The 17,858-nt window shown below is 30.4% G+C and overlaps 2 protein-coding genes across 2 annotated transcripts; both read right to left on the bottom strand.

Moving 5' to 3' along the window:
- Window positions 1-893: 893 nt before the first annotated feature.
- Window positions 894-2,948, bottom strand: LOC145556758 (peroxidase 4-like). Its single transcript, XM_081618405.1, has 4 exons — window positions 2,740-2,948; window positions 1,993-2,184; window positions 1,722-1,893; window positions 894-1,515 (listed from the first exon to the last, which is right to left on the bottom strand). Exons 1-4 carry the CDS (start codon window positions 2,938-2,940, stop codon window positions 1,121-1,123), a joined length of 960 nt encoding a protein of 319 aa, XP_081474531.1. The 5' UTR covers window positions 2,941-2,948; the 3' UTR covers window positions 894-1,120.
- A 5,753-nt stretch (window positions 2,949-8,701) lies between these two features.
- On the bottom strand, window positions 8,702-17,531 carry LOC145556757 (protein NRT1/ PTR FAMILY 5.1-like). Its single transcript, XM_081618404.1, has 4 exons — window positions 17,164-17,531; window positions 16,820-17,037; window positions 14,738-15,297; window positions 8,702-9,778 (listed from the first exon to the last, which is right to left on the bottom strand). Exons 1-4 carry the CDS (start codon window positions 17,279-17,281, stop codon window positions 8,911-8,913), a joined length of 1,764 nt encoding a protein of 587 aa, XP_081474530.1. The 5' UTR covers window positions 17,282-17,531; the 3' UTR covers window positions 8,702-8,910.
- Between the last annotated feature and the right edge of the window lie 327 nt (window positions 17,532-17,858).

The following is a 17,858-nucleotide window of genomic DNA, read 5'->3' as shown; positions in this document are numbered from 1 at the left end:
ACAAATTACATAACTTACGGAATAATTTAACAATTGAAATAATTATGTTAAGCAAAGGTTTAAGCTTATGACTTTAAAATCATATTGAAATTAAACCTTTTTTTATGCTATTTAGGGTTAGTGATCGGATTTTAATTTTCCTTTACGGCCTTCAATCTAAATTAAATACTGAACTTGTTTAGTTGAATTAGGAGTTATATGAGATGAGAATTTGTGAGTATCTAGCTAAGTCTACTATTTAAATTACGGGGAATATAGCATCAACTAAATTTCGAGTAGAAATATATTATTTACATTTGATCAATCATATTTCAACCCATTTGAAATTTCACGCTTATTTCTTTTAATATACTTCATAGTTATATACGAATTTATCATATTGCTACTAACTAATATTTTTTTTTTGAAATAATATAATTGAATAATGTATGGTGGGAGTGATAATCTAGTAAATTAAAAAAAAAAAAAATTAAAATAAAAAAAAAAAATCCTTTTTATGTTATCATGTCACATGTAGATATATTAAGGATTGAGCTAGGCTGCACACTTATTTTTTAATACAAAGAATTAAAAGCATGTCACCTATACTAATGTGATGACTCATCAAGCGGGATTTATAGTTTTTTCATACAACCAATTGTAAATTAACTTTTTAAAAAAAATTAAGGAGAATTTCCCAATTAGGATGGATAGAATCGTACATAGCTAGATTAATTAGATCCAAACCTTGATTTGAGAGTGAGGGGTAAAATTGTAAATTAGCTAATGGATGAGAGATTTATTTTGAATACAAAGTATTTGGTTTATTTACTCTTATGTTTTCTAAAAAAGTACTCTTACAACCTAATTTGCACCAAAAAAAAAAAGGTACAACCAATTAATTAAGACAGAACTTGTAGATAATTTACTTCTTTAAATAAACTTGCATTGTTGACGCTTTATGATAAATGCATCACTAAACATTACAATATCTATGTCTTACAACTCACAGTACAAATTAATTGACGTAAATAAAGCATAATAAAAACTCACAATTCTTAAGGAAAGTAAAAATGCAACATCATCACAAATTAAACTCAAACTTAGCTTGTAATTCTAACAATAGCCTTAAGATATATAATTAGTTCACTCTCCTGCAGTTCTTCCTAATTTGTCCTTGTGAACCAGTAAGAATATTGATGTTACCCATCTTAATAATCGAGGCAGTAAAATCGGAGATGAATGCATTTGGATTCGAAGCATAAGTTCGGACAAGCGTATCAGTAGCACCTCCTCCGTTGTACAACTCTTGGTCTGAATGAAGAATTGCTTGTTTGTTAAGAAGGGTCTTGAAATAAGTGTTGTCAAATTTGTTAGGACTTTGAGCATCTAAGGGTGCCAAGTTATTGTCTCCATTTCCATTTTTTTTAGGGCACTTTCCTTGGTTTGATTTTGCAAATGAGGGATCAATGTTCTTGTCTTGGTATATGTGCTGCCTAAAGTTTGTGCACCTTGCTTCTCCAATTGTGTGGGCCCCTGTTAATTTTTTTTTTTTATCGATTTTAAACGTAACAGAAAAACAATATGTCAGATAAAACTCATAGGTAAGTACAAAATTACGTTTTAAAAATATTCCTCTAGGGAAAATTACATGTTTAAAATTAGGTGCTTTTGGTTAAAGTCTTGTTTAATTGAAACATATAATAACGGATTATTGGGTATGAGTATGATGATGTGCATACCGTACAAGGCAACCAAGTCCCTGGTAGAAAGTCCATGATTTTGGAAGCTAGAAATGAGATTACTGAGGCTAGCATTTGCTGCAGGAATTGTATTGGTCGCGTTGGCCTCGGCAAAATAGGCTGTCAATGAATCTCTTCTACCAAGCTTCACATCCCAATTAGGCCCTCCTAGCTACAATATTGCATTAAAAACATATATAATTAATCAATAATTATTTAGATACGACTTTTCGCCCCTTTTTAAAAATTTGTAAGAGTAAAGGATGCTTACAATAGCAACGGAATCTCTAGCAGTAATTGCTAAAATATCAGCACAAGAAACTACACCCGGACAAACTTTTTCAACTGCTGATTTGATTTGATCTATGACTTCAAATCCTCTAGCAGAGTTTCTATTTGGAGCTGCACCTTTTTCACTCTTGAAAGAAGGGGAATCATCTAGCAAATTAGATGCGTCACAACCCTGTTTGTCACAAAACATAAATATTAATACATCTTGTATGACAAAAAAAAAAAAAAAAAAAAAAAAAAAAAAAAAAAAAAAAAAAAAAAAAAGAGGTATATCCAGTCCAGTATATCAAACGTATGAATTTGGGCTTAACATGTTGTCCAGTTCAGCCCAATTGATGAAACATTTTTTAGGAGAGTGGCCCAATAAAATAGGTAGCTCGGCCAGAATAATACACGGGCTATAACAACTTGGATTATTTTTGTTCCGGCCCAATAAATCAATAAAATTTCTAAATAAAATTGTACGAAGTATCATTTTCTTCATTTTTTGCAGATGATCATAACTAGGTGCCCAAAATCACTACATGAAAATAAATTTTAGAAAAATCAATAATAAAATTACACATAATTAAAATAGTATGTGTAAGACTATATGTTAACTTATCATGCAAGATGGAATAGTGCAACTATGCAAAGATGAGAGTTGGAATTGAAGTACATATATAGAATATGCACTATGCACAATAATAATGATTTGTAACCTAAGAACAAAGGATAAGTTGATTACATGGACAAAGCAATCATGAAAATGAAGGCGGAGCAATGAGGCACCCATACGAGGCTCTTTGTTGATAGCGGATTGCACCACACCTCTGATAGTCGAAAATAGTTGTGGACAAGAATTATAGTATAGATTAGCATTAGATCTTCCGATACAAAGAGGAAGAAAAACGAACAAGACTAGCAAAAGAGGAGACGGAGAAGCCATTTGTATGTTACTCCGTACTAATCAAGCCACTCAATGCTTAACTAGCAAGTGTATAGATGAAAGTGTATATGTTGAGAACAAGATCACCAATTCAAGGCTATTTATAGTAGAACTTAAGTTCTTGCATGTAAGATTTTAGGTCGAACACTCTCAAGGTTGGGGCCCTTTCAAGGCACCTAATTCCATGACTTGTAGAAAGTAAAAATGGAACTAAATTTCTACGTTTCCACACAAAGGTATAATATGTTACGATTAGAAAAATCAATTAGAATTTGACGAAAGTAATAAAGGTGATTAATTAATTATGGTTAATATGCTACGTTGTTCATTGATATGAAAGTATGCTCAACAACTCCATATAATTAAGATGTGATAATACGCGGAGATTATAGTGCTCACCTTTAACAGGATGTGTTACTTTTTGACTTGGTTATATTTCTTTGCATGAGCTCCATGCTTTATCATCTTTCATTCTAGCCAATTTTCATAATGTTAGTTGTGAGCAAGTTATTGGTCGTCATGTTTAGCTTTACTCTAACAAATTGTTTTTGAACGTTGTCAAAACAAAAATTAAATTAAAAAAAATATATATGTATTGCTTTAAAAAACTTTTTCTAGTATAACACTTATCCATCATTGAAATTGTATAATTTGCTTTTTTATTTAAATAATCAAAAGCTTGTTAATTTTATTCTTACTTTTTTTTTTTTTTTTTTTTTTACCACTTAAGAATATTGTTAAAATTCTTTCAACATGCATGTAATTCAAGAATATGGATTTTAATAGTTGTTTATGTATAGTTTTAAATATTAATGTGTAATGTGTGTTTTGAATACCTTAAATGAAGAGATAGTACAACTATTGTAGGATGATAGTCATTATACTAGGACAAATAATTTAATGAAAGATAGCAATATGAAATTAATGAAAGTGTAGATTCAAAAGACTCAAAGTATTTTGACATAATAAGAAATCGTGTAATCAATGTAAACCTAACATGCATTAATTTTAGATTGATTGTGTTACAAAGTACTTTTTTCATTAGCCGATGATAATTGAGTAAGTAAATAATACTTCGTATATGACTAGAACTAATTAATTACATAAAAACCACTATATATGTTGTCTGAAAACTGATAGCCTAAAAACCTAACTACTCTATCTTAGATTTTATAATTTTTAGCCTCAATAACAACGAATTGAACACTACTTTCCCTCTTAACTCGATTAGCTAAGAGATTAATATCATTAGTTACGCAATTTAAAATTCGTGACGTTTTGGTGTTTATTCTCTCCACACCCTATTTTCTTCTTAAAAGAATGAAATTGTTATGAGTGCATCTTTTCTAACTGATAAATTAAATTAAGTGCAGTTGCAAATTGGTCCAAGCCAAACATATTATTCAAAATAATATATGGAGTGCAGATATATATTGTAAGCATATAATGAGTATAAGATATGATATGTTAGATAAGCAATTTTTTTTTTTTTTTTAATTATTCTTTAGTTGTTATATTGCTAGTTTTAAGCAAGACTTGGCATGATCAGGGCTATTATAGCTATTGATTTTTTCCCATACATGCATGTTTGTAGAAATTTCACTAGTTTGGTCATTTCCAAGTCACCTAACTCAAAAACTTAATCCAATCAATAATTCAACACCCAAAAAAGAGTTTTTACTAGTATATTTGAAATATTATGAAGATATTGACTATATTATTTATCTTTGGGGAAAACTAATGAAGATGTTGACTATAGTCTATAAAAAATAAAATTTGACACGAAATATATAAGCATCAAACAGGGTTTTCATTTTCAGGATTTGGATAAACGTGGATATTATAATTCACTCTAAAAAGACAATGCAACTTTTGACTTGTTTAATAAATTTGAGTAGCTAACTTTTATTCTTACCCCTTTTCTTGTTGCCAGTAGTGAGCAATTCATTGGACAAGAATTATATTAAGATTAATTAAGATGATTTACTTTATCATTGGCATAACTTTGTTTCTAAGCTAGCATTATTGACGGTAATTGATGAACCTTCGTCAATTATTTGTAATAAACTTGATTGAGAAAGTAATTCTTGTTTATTCCCGGCCCTAACACATGGATATATTTTCGAGGTTTTTCAGGTGATTAAAAAAATTTATTCTTACTCCATAATTTTGTAGAGGCTATTGCTATTCAAAGTAAAAACTAAAAGATCTTAATTTTTTTTTTCTTTAAAGAAACAAAAGGATATTCTTTAAAATTTTCATTCTTACTAGGGTAGTAAAATTATGTAAACTCCTTAAGTAGATCAAACAAGATATGTAAAAAAAATAAAAATAAAAAAAATAAAAATAAAATAAAAGATACTTAGAGATAGATATTTATTTACAAAATATATCTTTAATGTAGGGGAAAAAAAAATCTTATCCTTTAACGAAACATTTAAATCTAAAAAAAAAAAAGAAAAAAAACAAAAGAAGAAGAAGAAGAAGAACACGCAGAGGTATATATGTACTAATGTACATGTATGTGAGTCATGTGACATAATGTGAGTAGTGAATTATTATTTTCTAAAAGGCTAGTCAAAGTAATTAATGATGAAAAATAAAAAAAACCACTAACAATATCACATGTGATATTGATAGGGAACCAACTCCCTAGTACAACGTATCTCTAACGATGTCCATCTTTTCGCATGTCCTAGCTAGAGAATCTTCATTGAAAAATATAATTCCACTATGATTCGTATATAACATGGAAATTTTAATAGAAGTAAGCAAAATAATAATAATAATAAAAAAAATCCCCCACAACAACAATCGGGACTGAATCTGGATTAGCCCTAAGGGTGAATCGGGTGGGAAAAAAACAAAATTCCACATCCTTTTTGCAAAGTAATTAAGCTAATGGCTCTTTGATAATATGCAAATTAAACCTACGCATATTATAACAAGATTACAGTAATACCAATAACAAAACTCATCTAATGAATCGACTAATATGTATAAGGCGACTCAATAGGTTTTTGAGTTGCACCTTATATACAGTAATACTACAGGTGATTTAGAAAATCTAATTTAAACCACCAAATAAGTCGAGTTATAGAGTCGTATGCATATATAGTATGAATTGTAAACCTATCAAGTCTATGTTATATTAGGCAACTCGTCATGGTTTTTTTTTTTTTTTTTTTTTTTTTTTTTTTTTTTTTTGGTAGTAGTAGTAGTGTAAAAATTACAAAAAGAGCTGTTATGATTTGGCAAAAATTACGTACATTCATGCAATATTTTGGTTGTCCTTGATATTTATTAACATCTACTCCATCCATAGCTTACTACTCGTAACTTTCTAATCATGATTGTTGGAGGAAGTAAGCTGAGAGGTTCTTGATCGACTTTGTATTAAGTATACTTGTACTTTAGCTTCAATAATTAGCAAAAATGCTTCCTAATCAAAGAAATCTAAAATTTCGACGCCAAGTAAATAAGGGGCCCGTTAATAACTAATTTATAAAACAGGACTCGAGGTGAAGCTTCCATTCGTCTGCTGATCCACCTCAGACAAGCCCATAAGTCCATTTACAAGGGTTTGACCGTTTGACAGAGGATTTTGACTTTTCGAGTTTTAGGTCCCTTCTTAAAACTTGTACTCTCATAACACTTTGACTATTTTTTATTTTTATTTTTTATTGTTTACGCTGGACATATTAAGTTATTAACATTGTAATTTACTTAAAAATACTCTGTAATTAAAATTGTGTGTTGATAAATAAAAAAAATATCAAATAAAAACGATTATACTCCTTAATAAAAATCATCAAATGTGATAAGTTGTTATACATTTGATATAGGATAGAAAACATTAGATAAATTATTTTTATAATTGTTTCATTAGTTTTCTATTTGTATTAGTTTTCCTTGTAATACAAGAAAACATTAGCTAGGTTATACAGATTTGGTAGTATCGTATATTTAATTATAACGGTTTTCATGGTTTCCCATTTGTATTTTAATTACTTTCCACATAATTCAACATAAGCTAGGTTATTATAAAATTAATTTTATTTTATTTTATTTTTGTTATGTGTATATAATATATATGTAATTATCAATAACCTCCTCAATATGTAATTAAAATCATCATTTAATTTCCACTCAAATTTGAAAGACAATCATAGTTGATACTGTATATATATATGAAATCTAATCCTATGTGATTGTATATGAAATCTTTATTGCTATCCTCAATATATCCCCAACTTTAATTTTTATATAAAGCCTCTAATCCATAGCTCTAATAATTCATACAAATTAAATTACTAAAGATTTTCTATACTCTCGTAAATTAAATTTAGTGCATTCTTGTTTATAATGGATTTGAGTATGGAAACTAATAGGTATAAGTTGCTCCATATTCTTGGTATCGTAATTCCTTGTTGCCATGATAATCCTAATAAACCACACGATGACTCGTCTTCTTCCTCTAAGAAACTCGACGTTAGGCTAGTCTTCGACGTCTACGAAAGCTTGATATATTATCATACAAACGGTCGACGATTGGTGAGTGTACGTAATATACCAAACAATACATGTTTTAGTTTTAACCCTTTTTGCCCTTCATGTCGAAAAATTATTGCTAAATATCATTTAGTATATAAGAATAATATGTTTATTAATGGGGTGAATAATGAGTTGAAACATCTATGCGATGAAGTATGGTGTAAATTGATCGTTATGACGTTACGGGGCAATGATTGTGATCAAAGACAGGTTGATATTTACGAGTATAAGCTTGATTTTTATGCTCCTGATCGAGTTTGCGATGAAGAGGAATTTAGGGCATGGTCCGGAAAGGATTTTTTTTGAGGAGATACCAATTATAACGGGGTTAGAAAAGGTAAGCTTTGATGATGATAGCGAGTTTTGGAAAAAAGAGGATACGTGTGGTATATGTTTACGAAAATTGAAAAACAAAGAGGATGAAGATCTAAAGATCGATAATAATGATACCGCTACTAGTAGTACTGATGTTCATAGTAATGTTGAGATAGTTAAAGCTAAGTCACTTGTGAAGTTGCCTTGCGAGCATGTGTTTCATGAGCCTTGTGTACTTAGATGGCTTCATAAAAAATGTGTTTGCCCTTTTTACCGGTTTGAATTGGAAAAACCTGAGGACACTGATGACGACGAATCCTTTGATTAGATTTGCAATATCTATGTTTGTTTGATTATTTATAGGAAGCATTCTTTAATGTACACCGCAGTAATTTATATTGTTATTGGAAATATGTAAACGATCTTTATTAATCATATTAATGAAATTGAATTTAATACCAAATTTGGAGTAAACACTTACTCTGATGCCCTATATAATACTAACTTTCGTACAAATTATAGTTTTTAGTATTTTATTTGCATGTGAGCCCATACGAATATACAAATTAAAAATCAGAAAATTGGCACCTCGTTATGGACCCGTTTAAGGCCCAATTGTAATAGCCGACTATTTGGACAAGAAATGTTAGATATTCAAGAAGAGCACATCACATACCGAATGAAATGGAGTAGATGGGTATAGTTAACTGCATAATTACATTAGATTCAAACTATTGGGCTTAATAATTCGGTAGAAAAAAGATTGAGATATAAATTATAAGAAAGTGGCAAAGCCCAAAAGTGATTGTTTTGATCAAGTTTGTTAATCAAATCGGGTCATATTCAAGTCACGGAGTAATTCAATTCACATATAATCAGAGTGATATAAAATCAAACATATCAAAGTTAAGATTTTGTCAAATTAAGTTGATAGAGATTAATTAATTTTACCAGGTCTAATATACGGAAAATCTATTCTTAAGTGACATCCAGTGATGCCTTCTTATTTATATCATCACTTAGACTAATACACTATAAAGAAAGCTTACAAATTAAAAACTTAACAACCTTCCTAGTTAATTAAATTAACCTAATACATATTTATAATCCTAGTGAAGCATCTACAATCTTCCCTTCCATGTGAGCATAGTTGCCATCCTCTTGCAGAATTTTAGGCTCCCTTTTGTACACATAAACACTTGATGCCCATAAAAATGCCCCCATATTCACAATAGCCAACCCAAACAAGAACAAGTAGTAGTAGTCCAAATGACAATCATTCAAATTGTTACCTATCCATCTCTTCCCCCCATTTTTACCTGTCAACTTATCTACCATGGTAATAAGAAAGCTATTCAAGAAATTTCCAACTCCAATCGCGCTAGTGAAAAACGTTGTCCCTAGGCTTTGCATGTCATCCGGGGATTGATCGTAGAAAAACTCAAGCAAACCAATCGAGTTGAACACATCCGCCACACCAATAAGTACATATTGAGGCAATAGCCAAAATATGCTCATTGGAACCATAGCATTTTTACCTAGTACATGTTCCTCCTTAATTACATGCATTCTTTGCATCTCCACTACGTAGGCGAATGCTATGGCCACAATTTGGATGATGCAACCAATGCCTAGTCGTTGGAGGATGGTGATCCCTCTAGGATTGCCGGTTTTTGCTCGCATAAAGGGCACGAAGTAGCGGTCGTAAAAAGGCACGGTGAGGAGCATTGATAGGGTAACAAAGCTAGTTAGGGAGGCAGCCGGGACTTGGAAGGTACTTCCTATGTGACGGTTTAGGGTAGTTCCTTGTTTAATAAAGAGGGTGTTGATTTGAGCCCAAATTGTGCTAGGTATAAGGAGTACTAGCCATATCATAATCATCCCACATACTTGCTTTGTTTTCTCAACTTGTGCTTCTGTGCATGGTAGCCTTGAGCTACCTTCTTTTATGCTTGCCTTGTCCCAAAACCTACATGAAACAAATGAAAATTAACTACTTATATTATAACACGTAACATACAGAGTGCTCGACTACTCGTGCAAATTATGTGCAGTAATACTTAAAAATAACATTACACTACCATATATATATATAATTGATATAGACATCAGCACATACAAGACTTTCCTAGTAAAAACACGTTAAAACTTTATAATTATAAGTCAGTTTATTTTTTCTATTAGTATTGTCAATTAAACGAATTGTAATTTTAATGCCTAAGATGATAAGCATTATTATTCATTAATTAAATGCATGTACTATAGGTAACATCATTTTATTATGAGGAAGGTAGGAAAGGGCTTATCACAAATAAAAAGAATCATCTCTCCATCATAGAATATAACATCAAGCCAACTCAAGTTGAGGTACGACTGTCACTTTCATGATGTATATATTGATTTGGTCTTTGACATTGATAAGGTAGTGAAACTCTTCCATCAATCGTGCTACGCATGTATTCTGATTAAGGTATTTGCTTCCCTGGTCGATAAGTAAAGGGATTAGATGAAACAAGACCACTTTAGCGTAAAGCCATAAACTAACATTCATATATTTTTTTGAAGAATCAATTTATATTTCTCCAATTGTGACATCTAATATATACAGGTATTATGATACGGAGTAACTATTTTTGTATATTCTTGTTTGAAAGGATAAGAAAACCTTTCAAATGAGCCCCGTAAACTTTGACTCATGTATACAAAGATTTCAAATCGAGAGGTTCAGAGTGATACCAGTATTCCATCACTTCAGCTCGCGCGATATACATTTAGGGGGTGTTTGGTATGGAACTTTTAAGCCATGGTAACGGATTCAAATAATTCACTCCATTACTACTTGTTTGGTAAGGCTAGAAAGTAACATAAACCGTTACCTAGGTGTAACAAATCCCCCCAGTTTGATTCCACTCGTTGACCCAAGGAAACAAATTCCATTTCCGGCATTCAATAATGTTAACTTCTCCCATTGACTCTCTCTTCCAAAGCTCTTACTCACCCAATCTCTCTCTTCCGAATTCGATTTCCCAGCATGTCATTTTCAAGATCTTGCTTCATTATTCAAGACTTGTCAAATTTGGGTCAAGTAAATCACTCAACAACTCATCATTCTCACATCTAACCCACCAAAAAAAAAAAAAAAAAAAAAATGAATGAGCTTTCATAATGATCAATGATGAAGATTGATCTACCTTTGCAATAATCTGATAATCTGATTTGGGGTTGATAATATTGATTTTTGATGGTCTGCTAAGATTTCAATCTAGTGTATTTGAGATTTAATGATCAATAAAAGAAAAAGTGATCTAGTCATCTGATTTTTGATGATTTGAATTATTAAATTAGAGTAATTAAATTGGAGTAAAAAAAAAAAAAAATGAGAAAGTTGAAGTCTTGAAGCAATTTTGCAGCCTGTGAATGTGAATTGCGATAAATGTCGCCCACTAAATATTAATTTTGTTTTTCCTTTTTTTTAAAAAAAAAAATAAATTTGTTTTCCCTTTTTTTATGCCAAAGAAAAGGAAATAGATTGGTTGTAAACTTGTAATCGTTTACGTTTCCTTAGTAATACCAAACAACTAGTAAGGTTAACACTATATATTACCCTTTCCCCTCCTAATTTGTTTCCATTCCGTTACCAATACTAAGTTGATACCAAACACCCCCTTAGGTTTTTAAAAAAATGCATTTTCTTCCCCTCTCATATATTTTTATTTTATGATAAAGAGAAGAAAACATTTTTTAATTAATTAAAAGGATGTGGACTCTTCATGTTGATACAATAAATCGTTTTAGCATTATTTTTTGAGACAATGATGTTGCATTAGGCCATGTTTGGTTTGATGTAAAAGGTTTTCATGGAAAATGAATCTTTCATGTTTTCGCATTTTCCTTTGTTTGGTTTGTTAAGGGGTGGAAAACAATTTTTCCAAGGGTAGAAAATTCCATCCTTAAAGATGGAAAACATTTTCCTTCCCAAAACAAGGGAAGCCATATTTTCCTCTCTCATCCTTACCTCTTTTTTTTTCTTCCCTTTCATTTATCCTTACATTTTCACTCTTATTTTTTTTATTTTTCTTGGACTTTTCTTGTATGCAACCAAACAAAGAAAAACTAATTTGCAATTGTGTTTTTCCTTGAAAATATGTTTTTCATGAAGACTAATTTTCCATTGAAAATGTTTTACATTAAACCAAACGGGGCCTTATTGTTGTTTGTTTTGCAAAAAACCAAATATCAAATCAAATGAACAAACCTAGCATGTCGACTGAAAATACATTAAACTACAAAGTGGGATTGAGTAGAATAAGAAAACACGAGGTAGATGATTAAAGGACGAAAAAAGAAGAAGAAAAAAAAGGGAATCATCTGACAATAACAAATTAACAATTTAGAACCAACCTCATATGGAGTACTATAAAAAAAAAAAAAAAAAAAAAAAAAAAAAAAAAAAAAAAAAAAATTGAATAAAAAAAAAAAACCAAAACCAAAAAAATAAATAAAAATAAAAATAATTAAAAAAAAAAAAAAAAAAAAAGCAAGTAATTAATATTGTAATATTTTGCAATATACAAAATGGCACATGTATAAATTAACTAGTGGAAATCTAAAAGTAGTAAAAATGTATATAAATGGACCATACTTTAACCACTCATCCAGTCTCACAAAAAGTCACAAAGCTCATTTTAATGATAAAAGATTCTTCATAGTGGTCAACAGTAGATTTGTATCAATTTGTATTCTTAAATATATATGGTCAATATTTAGCGATGAAAAATTGCAAATAAAACAAGAAAAAAGATATATGCAGCCCTAAGTTCTGTTTATAAGAAGTTAAAAATGGAAAGAATTGACAGTAATTAAACATTTATTACACCGATTTACTCATGAATTGTTGATAAATTCTCAACTTAATACTAAAAAAGTAAGTATATTAATTTTACTTAACCAGACTTAATTTTATTGAACGAATTGGAATTATTTTTATAGTATATTGTTTTTCTTAAGTTTCAATGAATAGAGCTATACGAAAATGAAAGAGTTTGAAAATTAAAAGTAAAAGAAATTTACCAAAAAAAATATAGACAATCTTTTAAAAAAATGATGAATAAAAAATAATGTATATTAGGTTAAAAATATATATATATTAATATATTGAGAGGTTGATGTAGTAGACTAGTTGCGCCACCTCTCCATTTCAAATCCGGTGTAAGAATAAAACCTAATGGAACTCATCAATTAAGGGATATCTCCCCTCAAATAAACTCAAATCTTTTTTTTTTTTTTCTTTTTTAAAAAAAAGGAGGCTCTTTAAAAAGCAAAATAGTACAATTCACGTTTTTATCACAAATTCAGTAGACGGGTGGTTGCCTATAAAATGTGATAGAAGGGAATCTTCAACTCCAAAATCTAGGTATAAATGAGCCTCAACCAATAATCTTGGAAGGAAAGACAAGACTACAACTTGCAAGAGTGCCCTCAATCACAATGCATGTTCCTATCATTTTGAGGTCCATCTATATGAATTTAAATGTCAAAAGCTACTACTCGTACTCAATTAGGGCATCTACAAAATCATAAATTGTAGTACAATTGTACTAACTAATCAACCAACTTTTAGTATGTATAGCAATAATATATTGAATAAACGTTTGGGTAAATAGTTGTGTAGGTCCTTTCTTTCGCTTTTTGGTCCACTAAGGATATTTTCATTTGATTCCATAAGGTAATGTAGTTTGAACCTTTAAGATCTACTTAGATTCCGTATGATTCAATTATTTTTTTGACTTACTTAAATGCAATAACTAATTAGTATACTAATTCCCTTTTGGTCATCTTCTATATTAAAGTAAAAATAACCTGACTCAATGGATATGATAAATCTTATACATTGGAATTCCTAAAAAAAAAGGTAAATAATCTAATTATACTACTGTGCACTAAAGTCTTATAGTTCTATTATACTCCGTACTCTACATAACTTCGTAATATATAAATAAATAGTTTCATTAAATTGGTTTTTCAAGACAAAAAAAAAAAAAAAAAAAAAAAAAAAAAAAAAAAAGTAAAAGTAGAAAGAATTTGGACACACATAGTTTGATATTGTAGCACATCTAAAAGCATGATACACATTGAGAAGATTGGATCATAGGACATGCCCCAATAATTTGGGATCAACTATTGTACATTTCTGAGCAAGAATAATGCACATGCATGAATTTATGAATGGATGGCCTAGAAATAATGAAAATGGGCCAACTACTGTGCGCTTTTATCCTTTTTCCTAGGCTTCATAGTAGTAGCACAATCCTAGCAGTACCCGACAAATTGGGCCCATTAACATTTACTCATAATTTCATCAATGAAAAATCTTGATAAAATGTACGTACTTTTACTATTTCTACAACACATGAATCTCAAACATCAATATTCAATACTAATGTTATAAATGAGCCTCAACAAACCATAGAATCAACAATAATATTCCATCATAAACTGGCTACAGCTTGCAATTGTCCCTCCAACAAAACATGTTTCCCTCACTCTGGGGTATATATGCAATTTAATTTGAAAAGGTCATTTTTCTATTTAGTACAAATGGATTGAAATCTTCTAGATACATTCGGGTGCAAGGTGCAATGTAAGAGTATTTGCTGTTCATTTAATACTTTATATCTTTTTTAAAAAAATTTAAGAAGTATATCTAAAAAAATGAGCAAAAAATACCATCAAATGAGCAAAAGACCACTCTAGCGTACACACCAGGTGTATGAACTCATGATGAAAGTCTATTAATATTTTTTTTTTCATTCTTTTGGATATTGTGAGATATTATTTTAAGGGTTATAAATGATACTCCTAAACAGTGTATAAAGTTACATACGAAATGTAAAAATGAAAGAATAGACGAATAGTTGAAGTAACTAACCTGAAAATTGAAGGTCCATTATTTTCTAGGGTTTTCCCATCGGTGATGTAGTAAGGTGGTTGAACCACTTGTATTTGGTTAGGTTCAGTAGGAACCTTAAGTTTCCAATTAGCCATTGAATTAGTAACAACTTTCACGATATCTGTTGCAGGACTCTTTATGTTTTTAGGCTTGTGTCGGTATGTTGGAGTTCCCAAATAGAACACCATCAAAGATAAGATGAGGGCAATTGTAGGTATACCATAACCTAACCCCCATCCCAAGTTTTCTTGGATATACACAAGCCCTAAAGTGGCAAATAAACCACCTAAGAAGGCACAAAACATCCACCAATTGAAGAAGGAGACTTTGAGCTCTTTCTCACTTGGATCAAAATCGTCAAATTGGTCTGCCCCAAATGTCGAAATATTAGGCTTTGTGCCTCCCGCGCCTATGGCAATGATGTAAAGGGAAGCGTAAAATAACACAATTGGAAGTGAAGAGCCAGTGTTGCATGTTCCATTGGTACATGTTGGCTTGAAGGACTTAATGGAAACAACCATGGTCAAGAGTACCATGCCCTATCAAGTTTCGAAAAGTAAATAGATATTATCAACTACTCCGTATCAAATAAGTAATATATAGAGTACATAACTAAAAAAATTCGCGTTTATTTATTAGGCGTATTTAAAAATACATATTAAATCCTTTGTAAAATAGTCTCATATTATTGAGGAGTGTGTGCTTCTAATTGCATTCGAAATTGGTATAGTTTAACATCACATATAATTACATAAATAAAACATTCTTCTTTGGCCCACAATTGACTTTGGGGCTAGATCCAATTGAGCAAAAACATTGAATATGTTTATGGTAGAAACTTATCATTGCAATAAAATAAGACAAACTTTATATTATTAGTTTGGTACACATTAATGTGAATCACAAACTCCCAATCTAGTCAAGTAGTCATATCCTAAAAGAAAATTCTTAGTGAATATATATAATTAATTATATAAAGCCATATGCTTATTTAATATAATAAAAACCATGACTTATAACCTCTAGATTTCCATGATTAATCATTCTCTACACCAAATTGCCGGGGTTAAAGCAAATTCTTTAGTGCACTCATGCATATTTATGTAAAACTATATGCTTGTTTATAATATAATTAAAAAAAAATGACTTTAATGTTCTAGATTAACATGATATTAATCATTATCAACACCAAAAGGGATATGCATTAAGCATAATAGATTGACTAAAAATCCATATTTTAACATTTTAGTCGACTAGTCGTCATAAAATAGACAAAAATACCTAACCCTACCAAGAATCATGAGCTATTTCACTACATTAAGCCTCATTCGTGGAGAGCAATGTTGCAAATCCACATCCATTTAAATCGTGTCCTACGCATTTACTTTGAATAAGACATCCTTTTTTGGACCCACTATTGATTCTAATTAAAACCGTGAAATCTATTGATCAACTAGCTGTGGTGGGGAGTAGAAGACTATGAATGAAATTAACAAATTTTCGATTTATTAGGAAAATATATGAGGCTCAAAATATGAGTATGTAGGATAGTAGGAACATAGACTTGATCATGAAAGAAGTACAATTTCTTGTTCACTTGTTTTCAATCTTCGGAACTAACTATAAATTCTCAAACAAAATTCAAGGTTCCTATCGTTCCATCCTAAATATGTTAGATTGTTAGGTTAATAGTACAACTTGACATCAAATTGTATTGTGACAACTAATACTTGATGTGATCGAGATTTTTGCTTTCAGGTGGACATACATAGACCAAGATTTAGAATAATTTATTTAATGTCAACCGAAAAAAAAAGTAAGAGTTTATTTAAATAATCATAGACTCCTGTAACGTGGGATTGGAGATAATAAAAATATATATGAACAAAACGGTAGCCATATATATGAAAGGATTAAAGTAAAAGTGTGCATAATTCGAATATAATAAATGGATTATTAAAACGAAAAGTGAGTAGAACTTGTAAAGACAAAATAAGCATACATATTTCACAAAGAAGTGTATGTAGTATGTAACTGCACAAGATTACATAGAGATTTTACCAGGACATAGATGAGAGAAGAGATGGTGAAAGTCCAAAATCGACCAAGATAAGCATCGGCAATGTAAGCACCAAGGATCGGTGTCATCCATACCACTCCATTCCAATTATTCACATTTCTAACCGATGAAATAGTGTCTTCATGGAGTTGGGTAGTCAAATAAACCACCAAGTTTGACGCTATTCCATAAAAGGCCATTCTTTCACATGCTTCATAAGCTACATAAACAAGAGTAAAAACAAAACATGCATATTTTTTGTAGCATATGTTAGTATATATAAATGGCAAGAAGAGTATGGTAAATGATATGATGACATGTTAGTTTCTAATATGAAGAAACTTACTAAGAAGAAAAGCACAAGCCTTCCATTTGCCCGTCTTAGAGGCGATCACGGGCCGGCCACGAAGATCCATGGTGCCATCATTGGTGAAGTCCTTAGTGTTGTTGGTTTCCAAATCCATTATTTTGGGTAGAAGAGAATGAAGTTCAAATTTGTATGTAGTTTGCTAAATCACTAGCTAGCTACTTGTTTTTGTTTGCTTTTGGTTGTGAGTGTGCGTTGAGTTTGTAGTTTTTAAGAAATGGAATGGAATGGAATGAAAGTAGGTAGATAGGTGGATAATTCACACAATATAAGAGTGGAGGTCGTGGGTGTTAGGCTATAAATAGCATTGGCAAATATCCCTTTTTTTTTTTTTTTTCCTTTTTTCTTTAATATTAATATTTTAGCATTTGTGTTTTATACACAGGACATAACAATAACAATAACAATTGTATTTATTGTGTGTGAAAAAACAAAACAATTGTATTTATTGAAGTTGTAAAGAAATAAATTAATGTTGGCATTTATGGAAAATTATTGAATTTTATCTATAAAAAATTAAAGTACCTTTTTTTTTTCTACAACGGATCATTATGGAAGCTAGCTCTCAATTGACTCGACACTACAAGTAAAACAAGAAGAGGGTTTAGCTCTCTTAACTATACTAACATAAGACCTAAATTGGGGATTGTGGGTACAATATTCATAGTCTGCTT

The sequence above is a fragment of the Chenopodium album genome, chromosome 8 (genome assembly GCF_948465745.1).
Source record: "Chenopodium album chromosome 8, dcCheAlbu1.1, whole genome shotgun sequence".
NCBI lineage: Eukaryota > Viridiplantae > Streptophyta > Magnoliopsida > Caryophyllales > Amaranthaceae > Chenopodium > Chenopodium album.
The sequence above is the reverse complement of the archived record's forward strand: the minus strand, read 5'-3'. Positions and strand labels throughout refer to the sequence as shown.

Coding starts and splice junctions, on each gene's coding strand:
- LOC145556757 (XM_081618404.1), bottom strand. CDS start 17,281: ATGGATTTGGAAACCAACAACACTAAGGACTTCACCAATGATGGCACC. Junction 17,038..17,163: donor GGCTTGTGCTTTTCTTCTTA/GTAAGTTTCTTC, acceptor TTGTTTATGTAG/CTTATGAAGCATGTGAAAGA. Junction 9,779..14,737: donor AATGGACCTTCAATTTTCAG/GTTAGTTACTTC, acceptor TGTTTCATGTAG/GTTTTGGGACAAGGCAAGCA.
- LOC145556758 (XM_081618405.1), bottom strand. CDS start 2,940: ATGGCTTCTCCGTCTCCTCTTTTGCTAGTCTTGTTCGTTTTTCTTCCT. Junction 2,185..2,739: donor TTCATGATTGCTTTGTCCAT/GTAATCAACTTA, acceptor TGTGACAAACAG/GGTTGTGACGCATCTAATTT. Junction 1,894..1,992: donor CTAGAGATTCCGTTGCTATT/GTAAGCATCCTT, acceptor GCAATATTGTAG/CTAGGAGGGCCTAATTGGGA.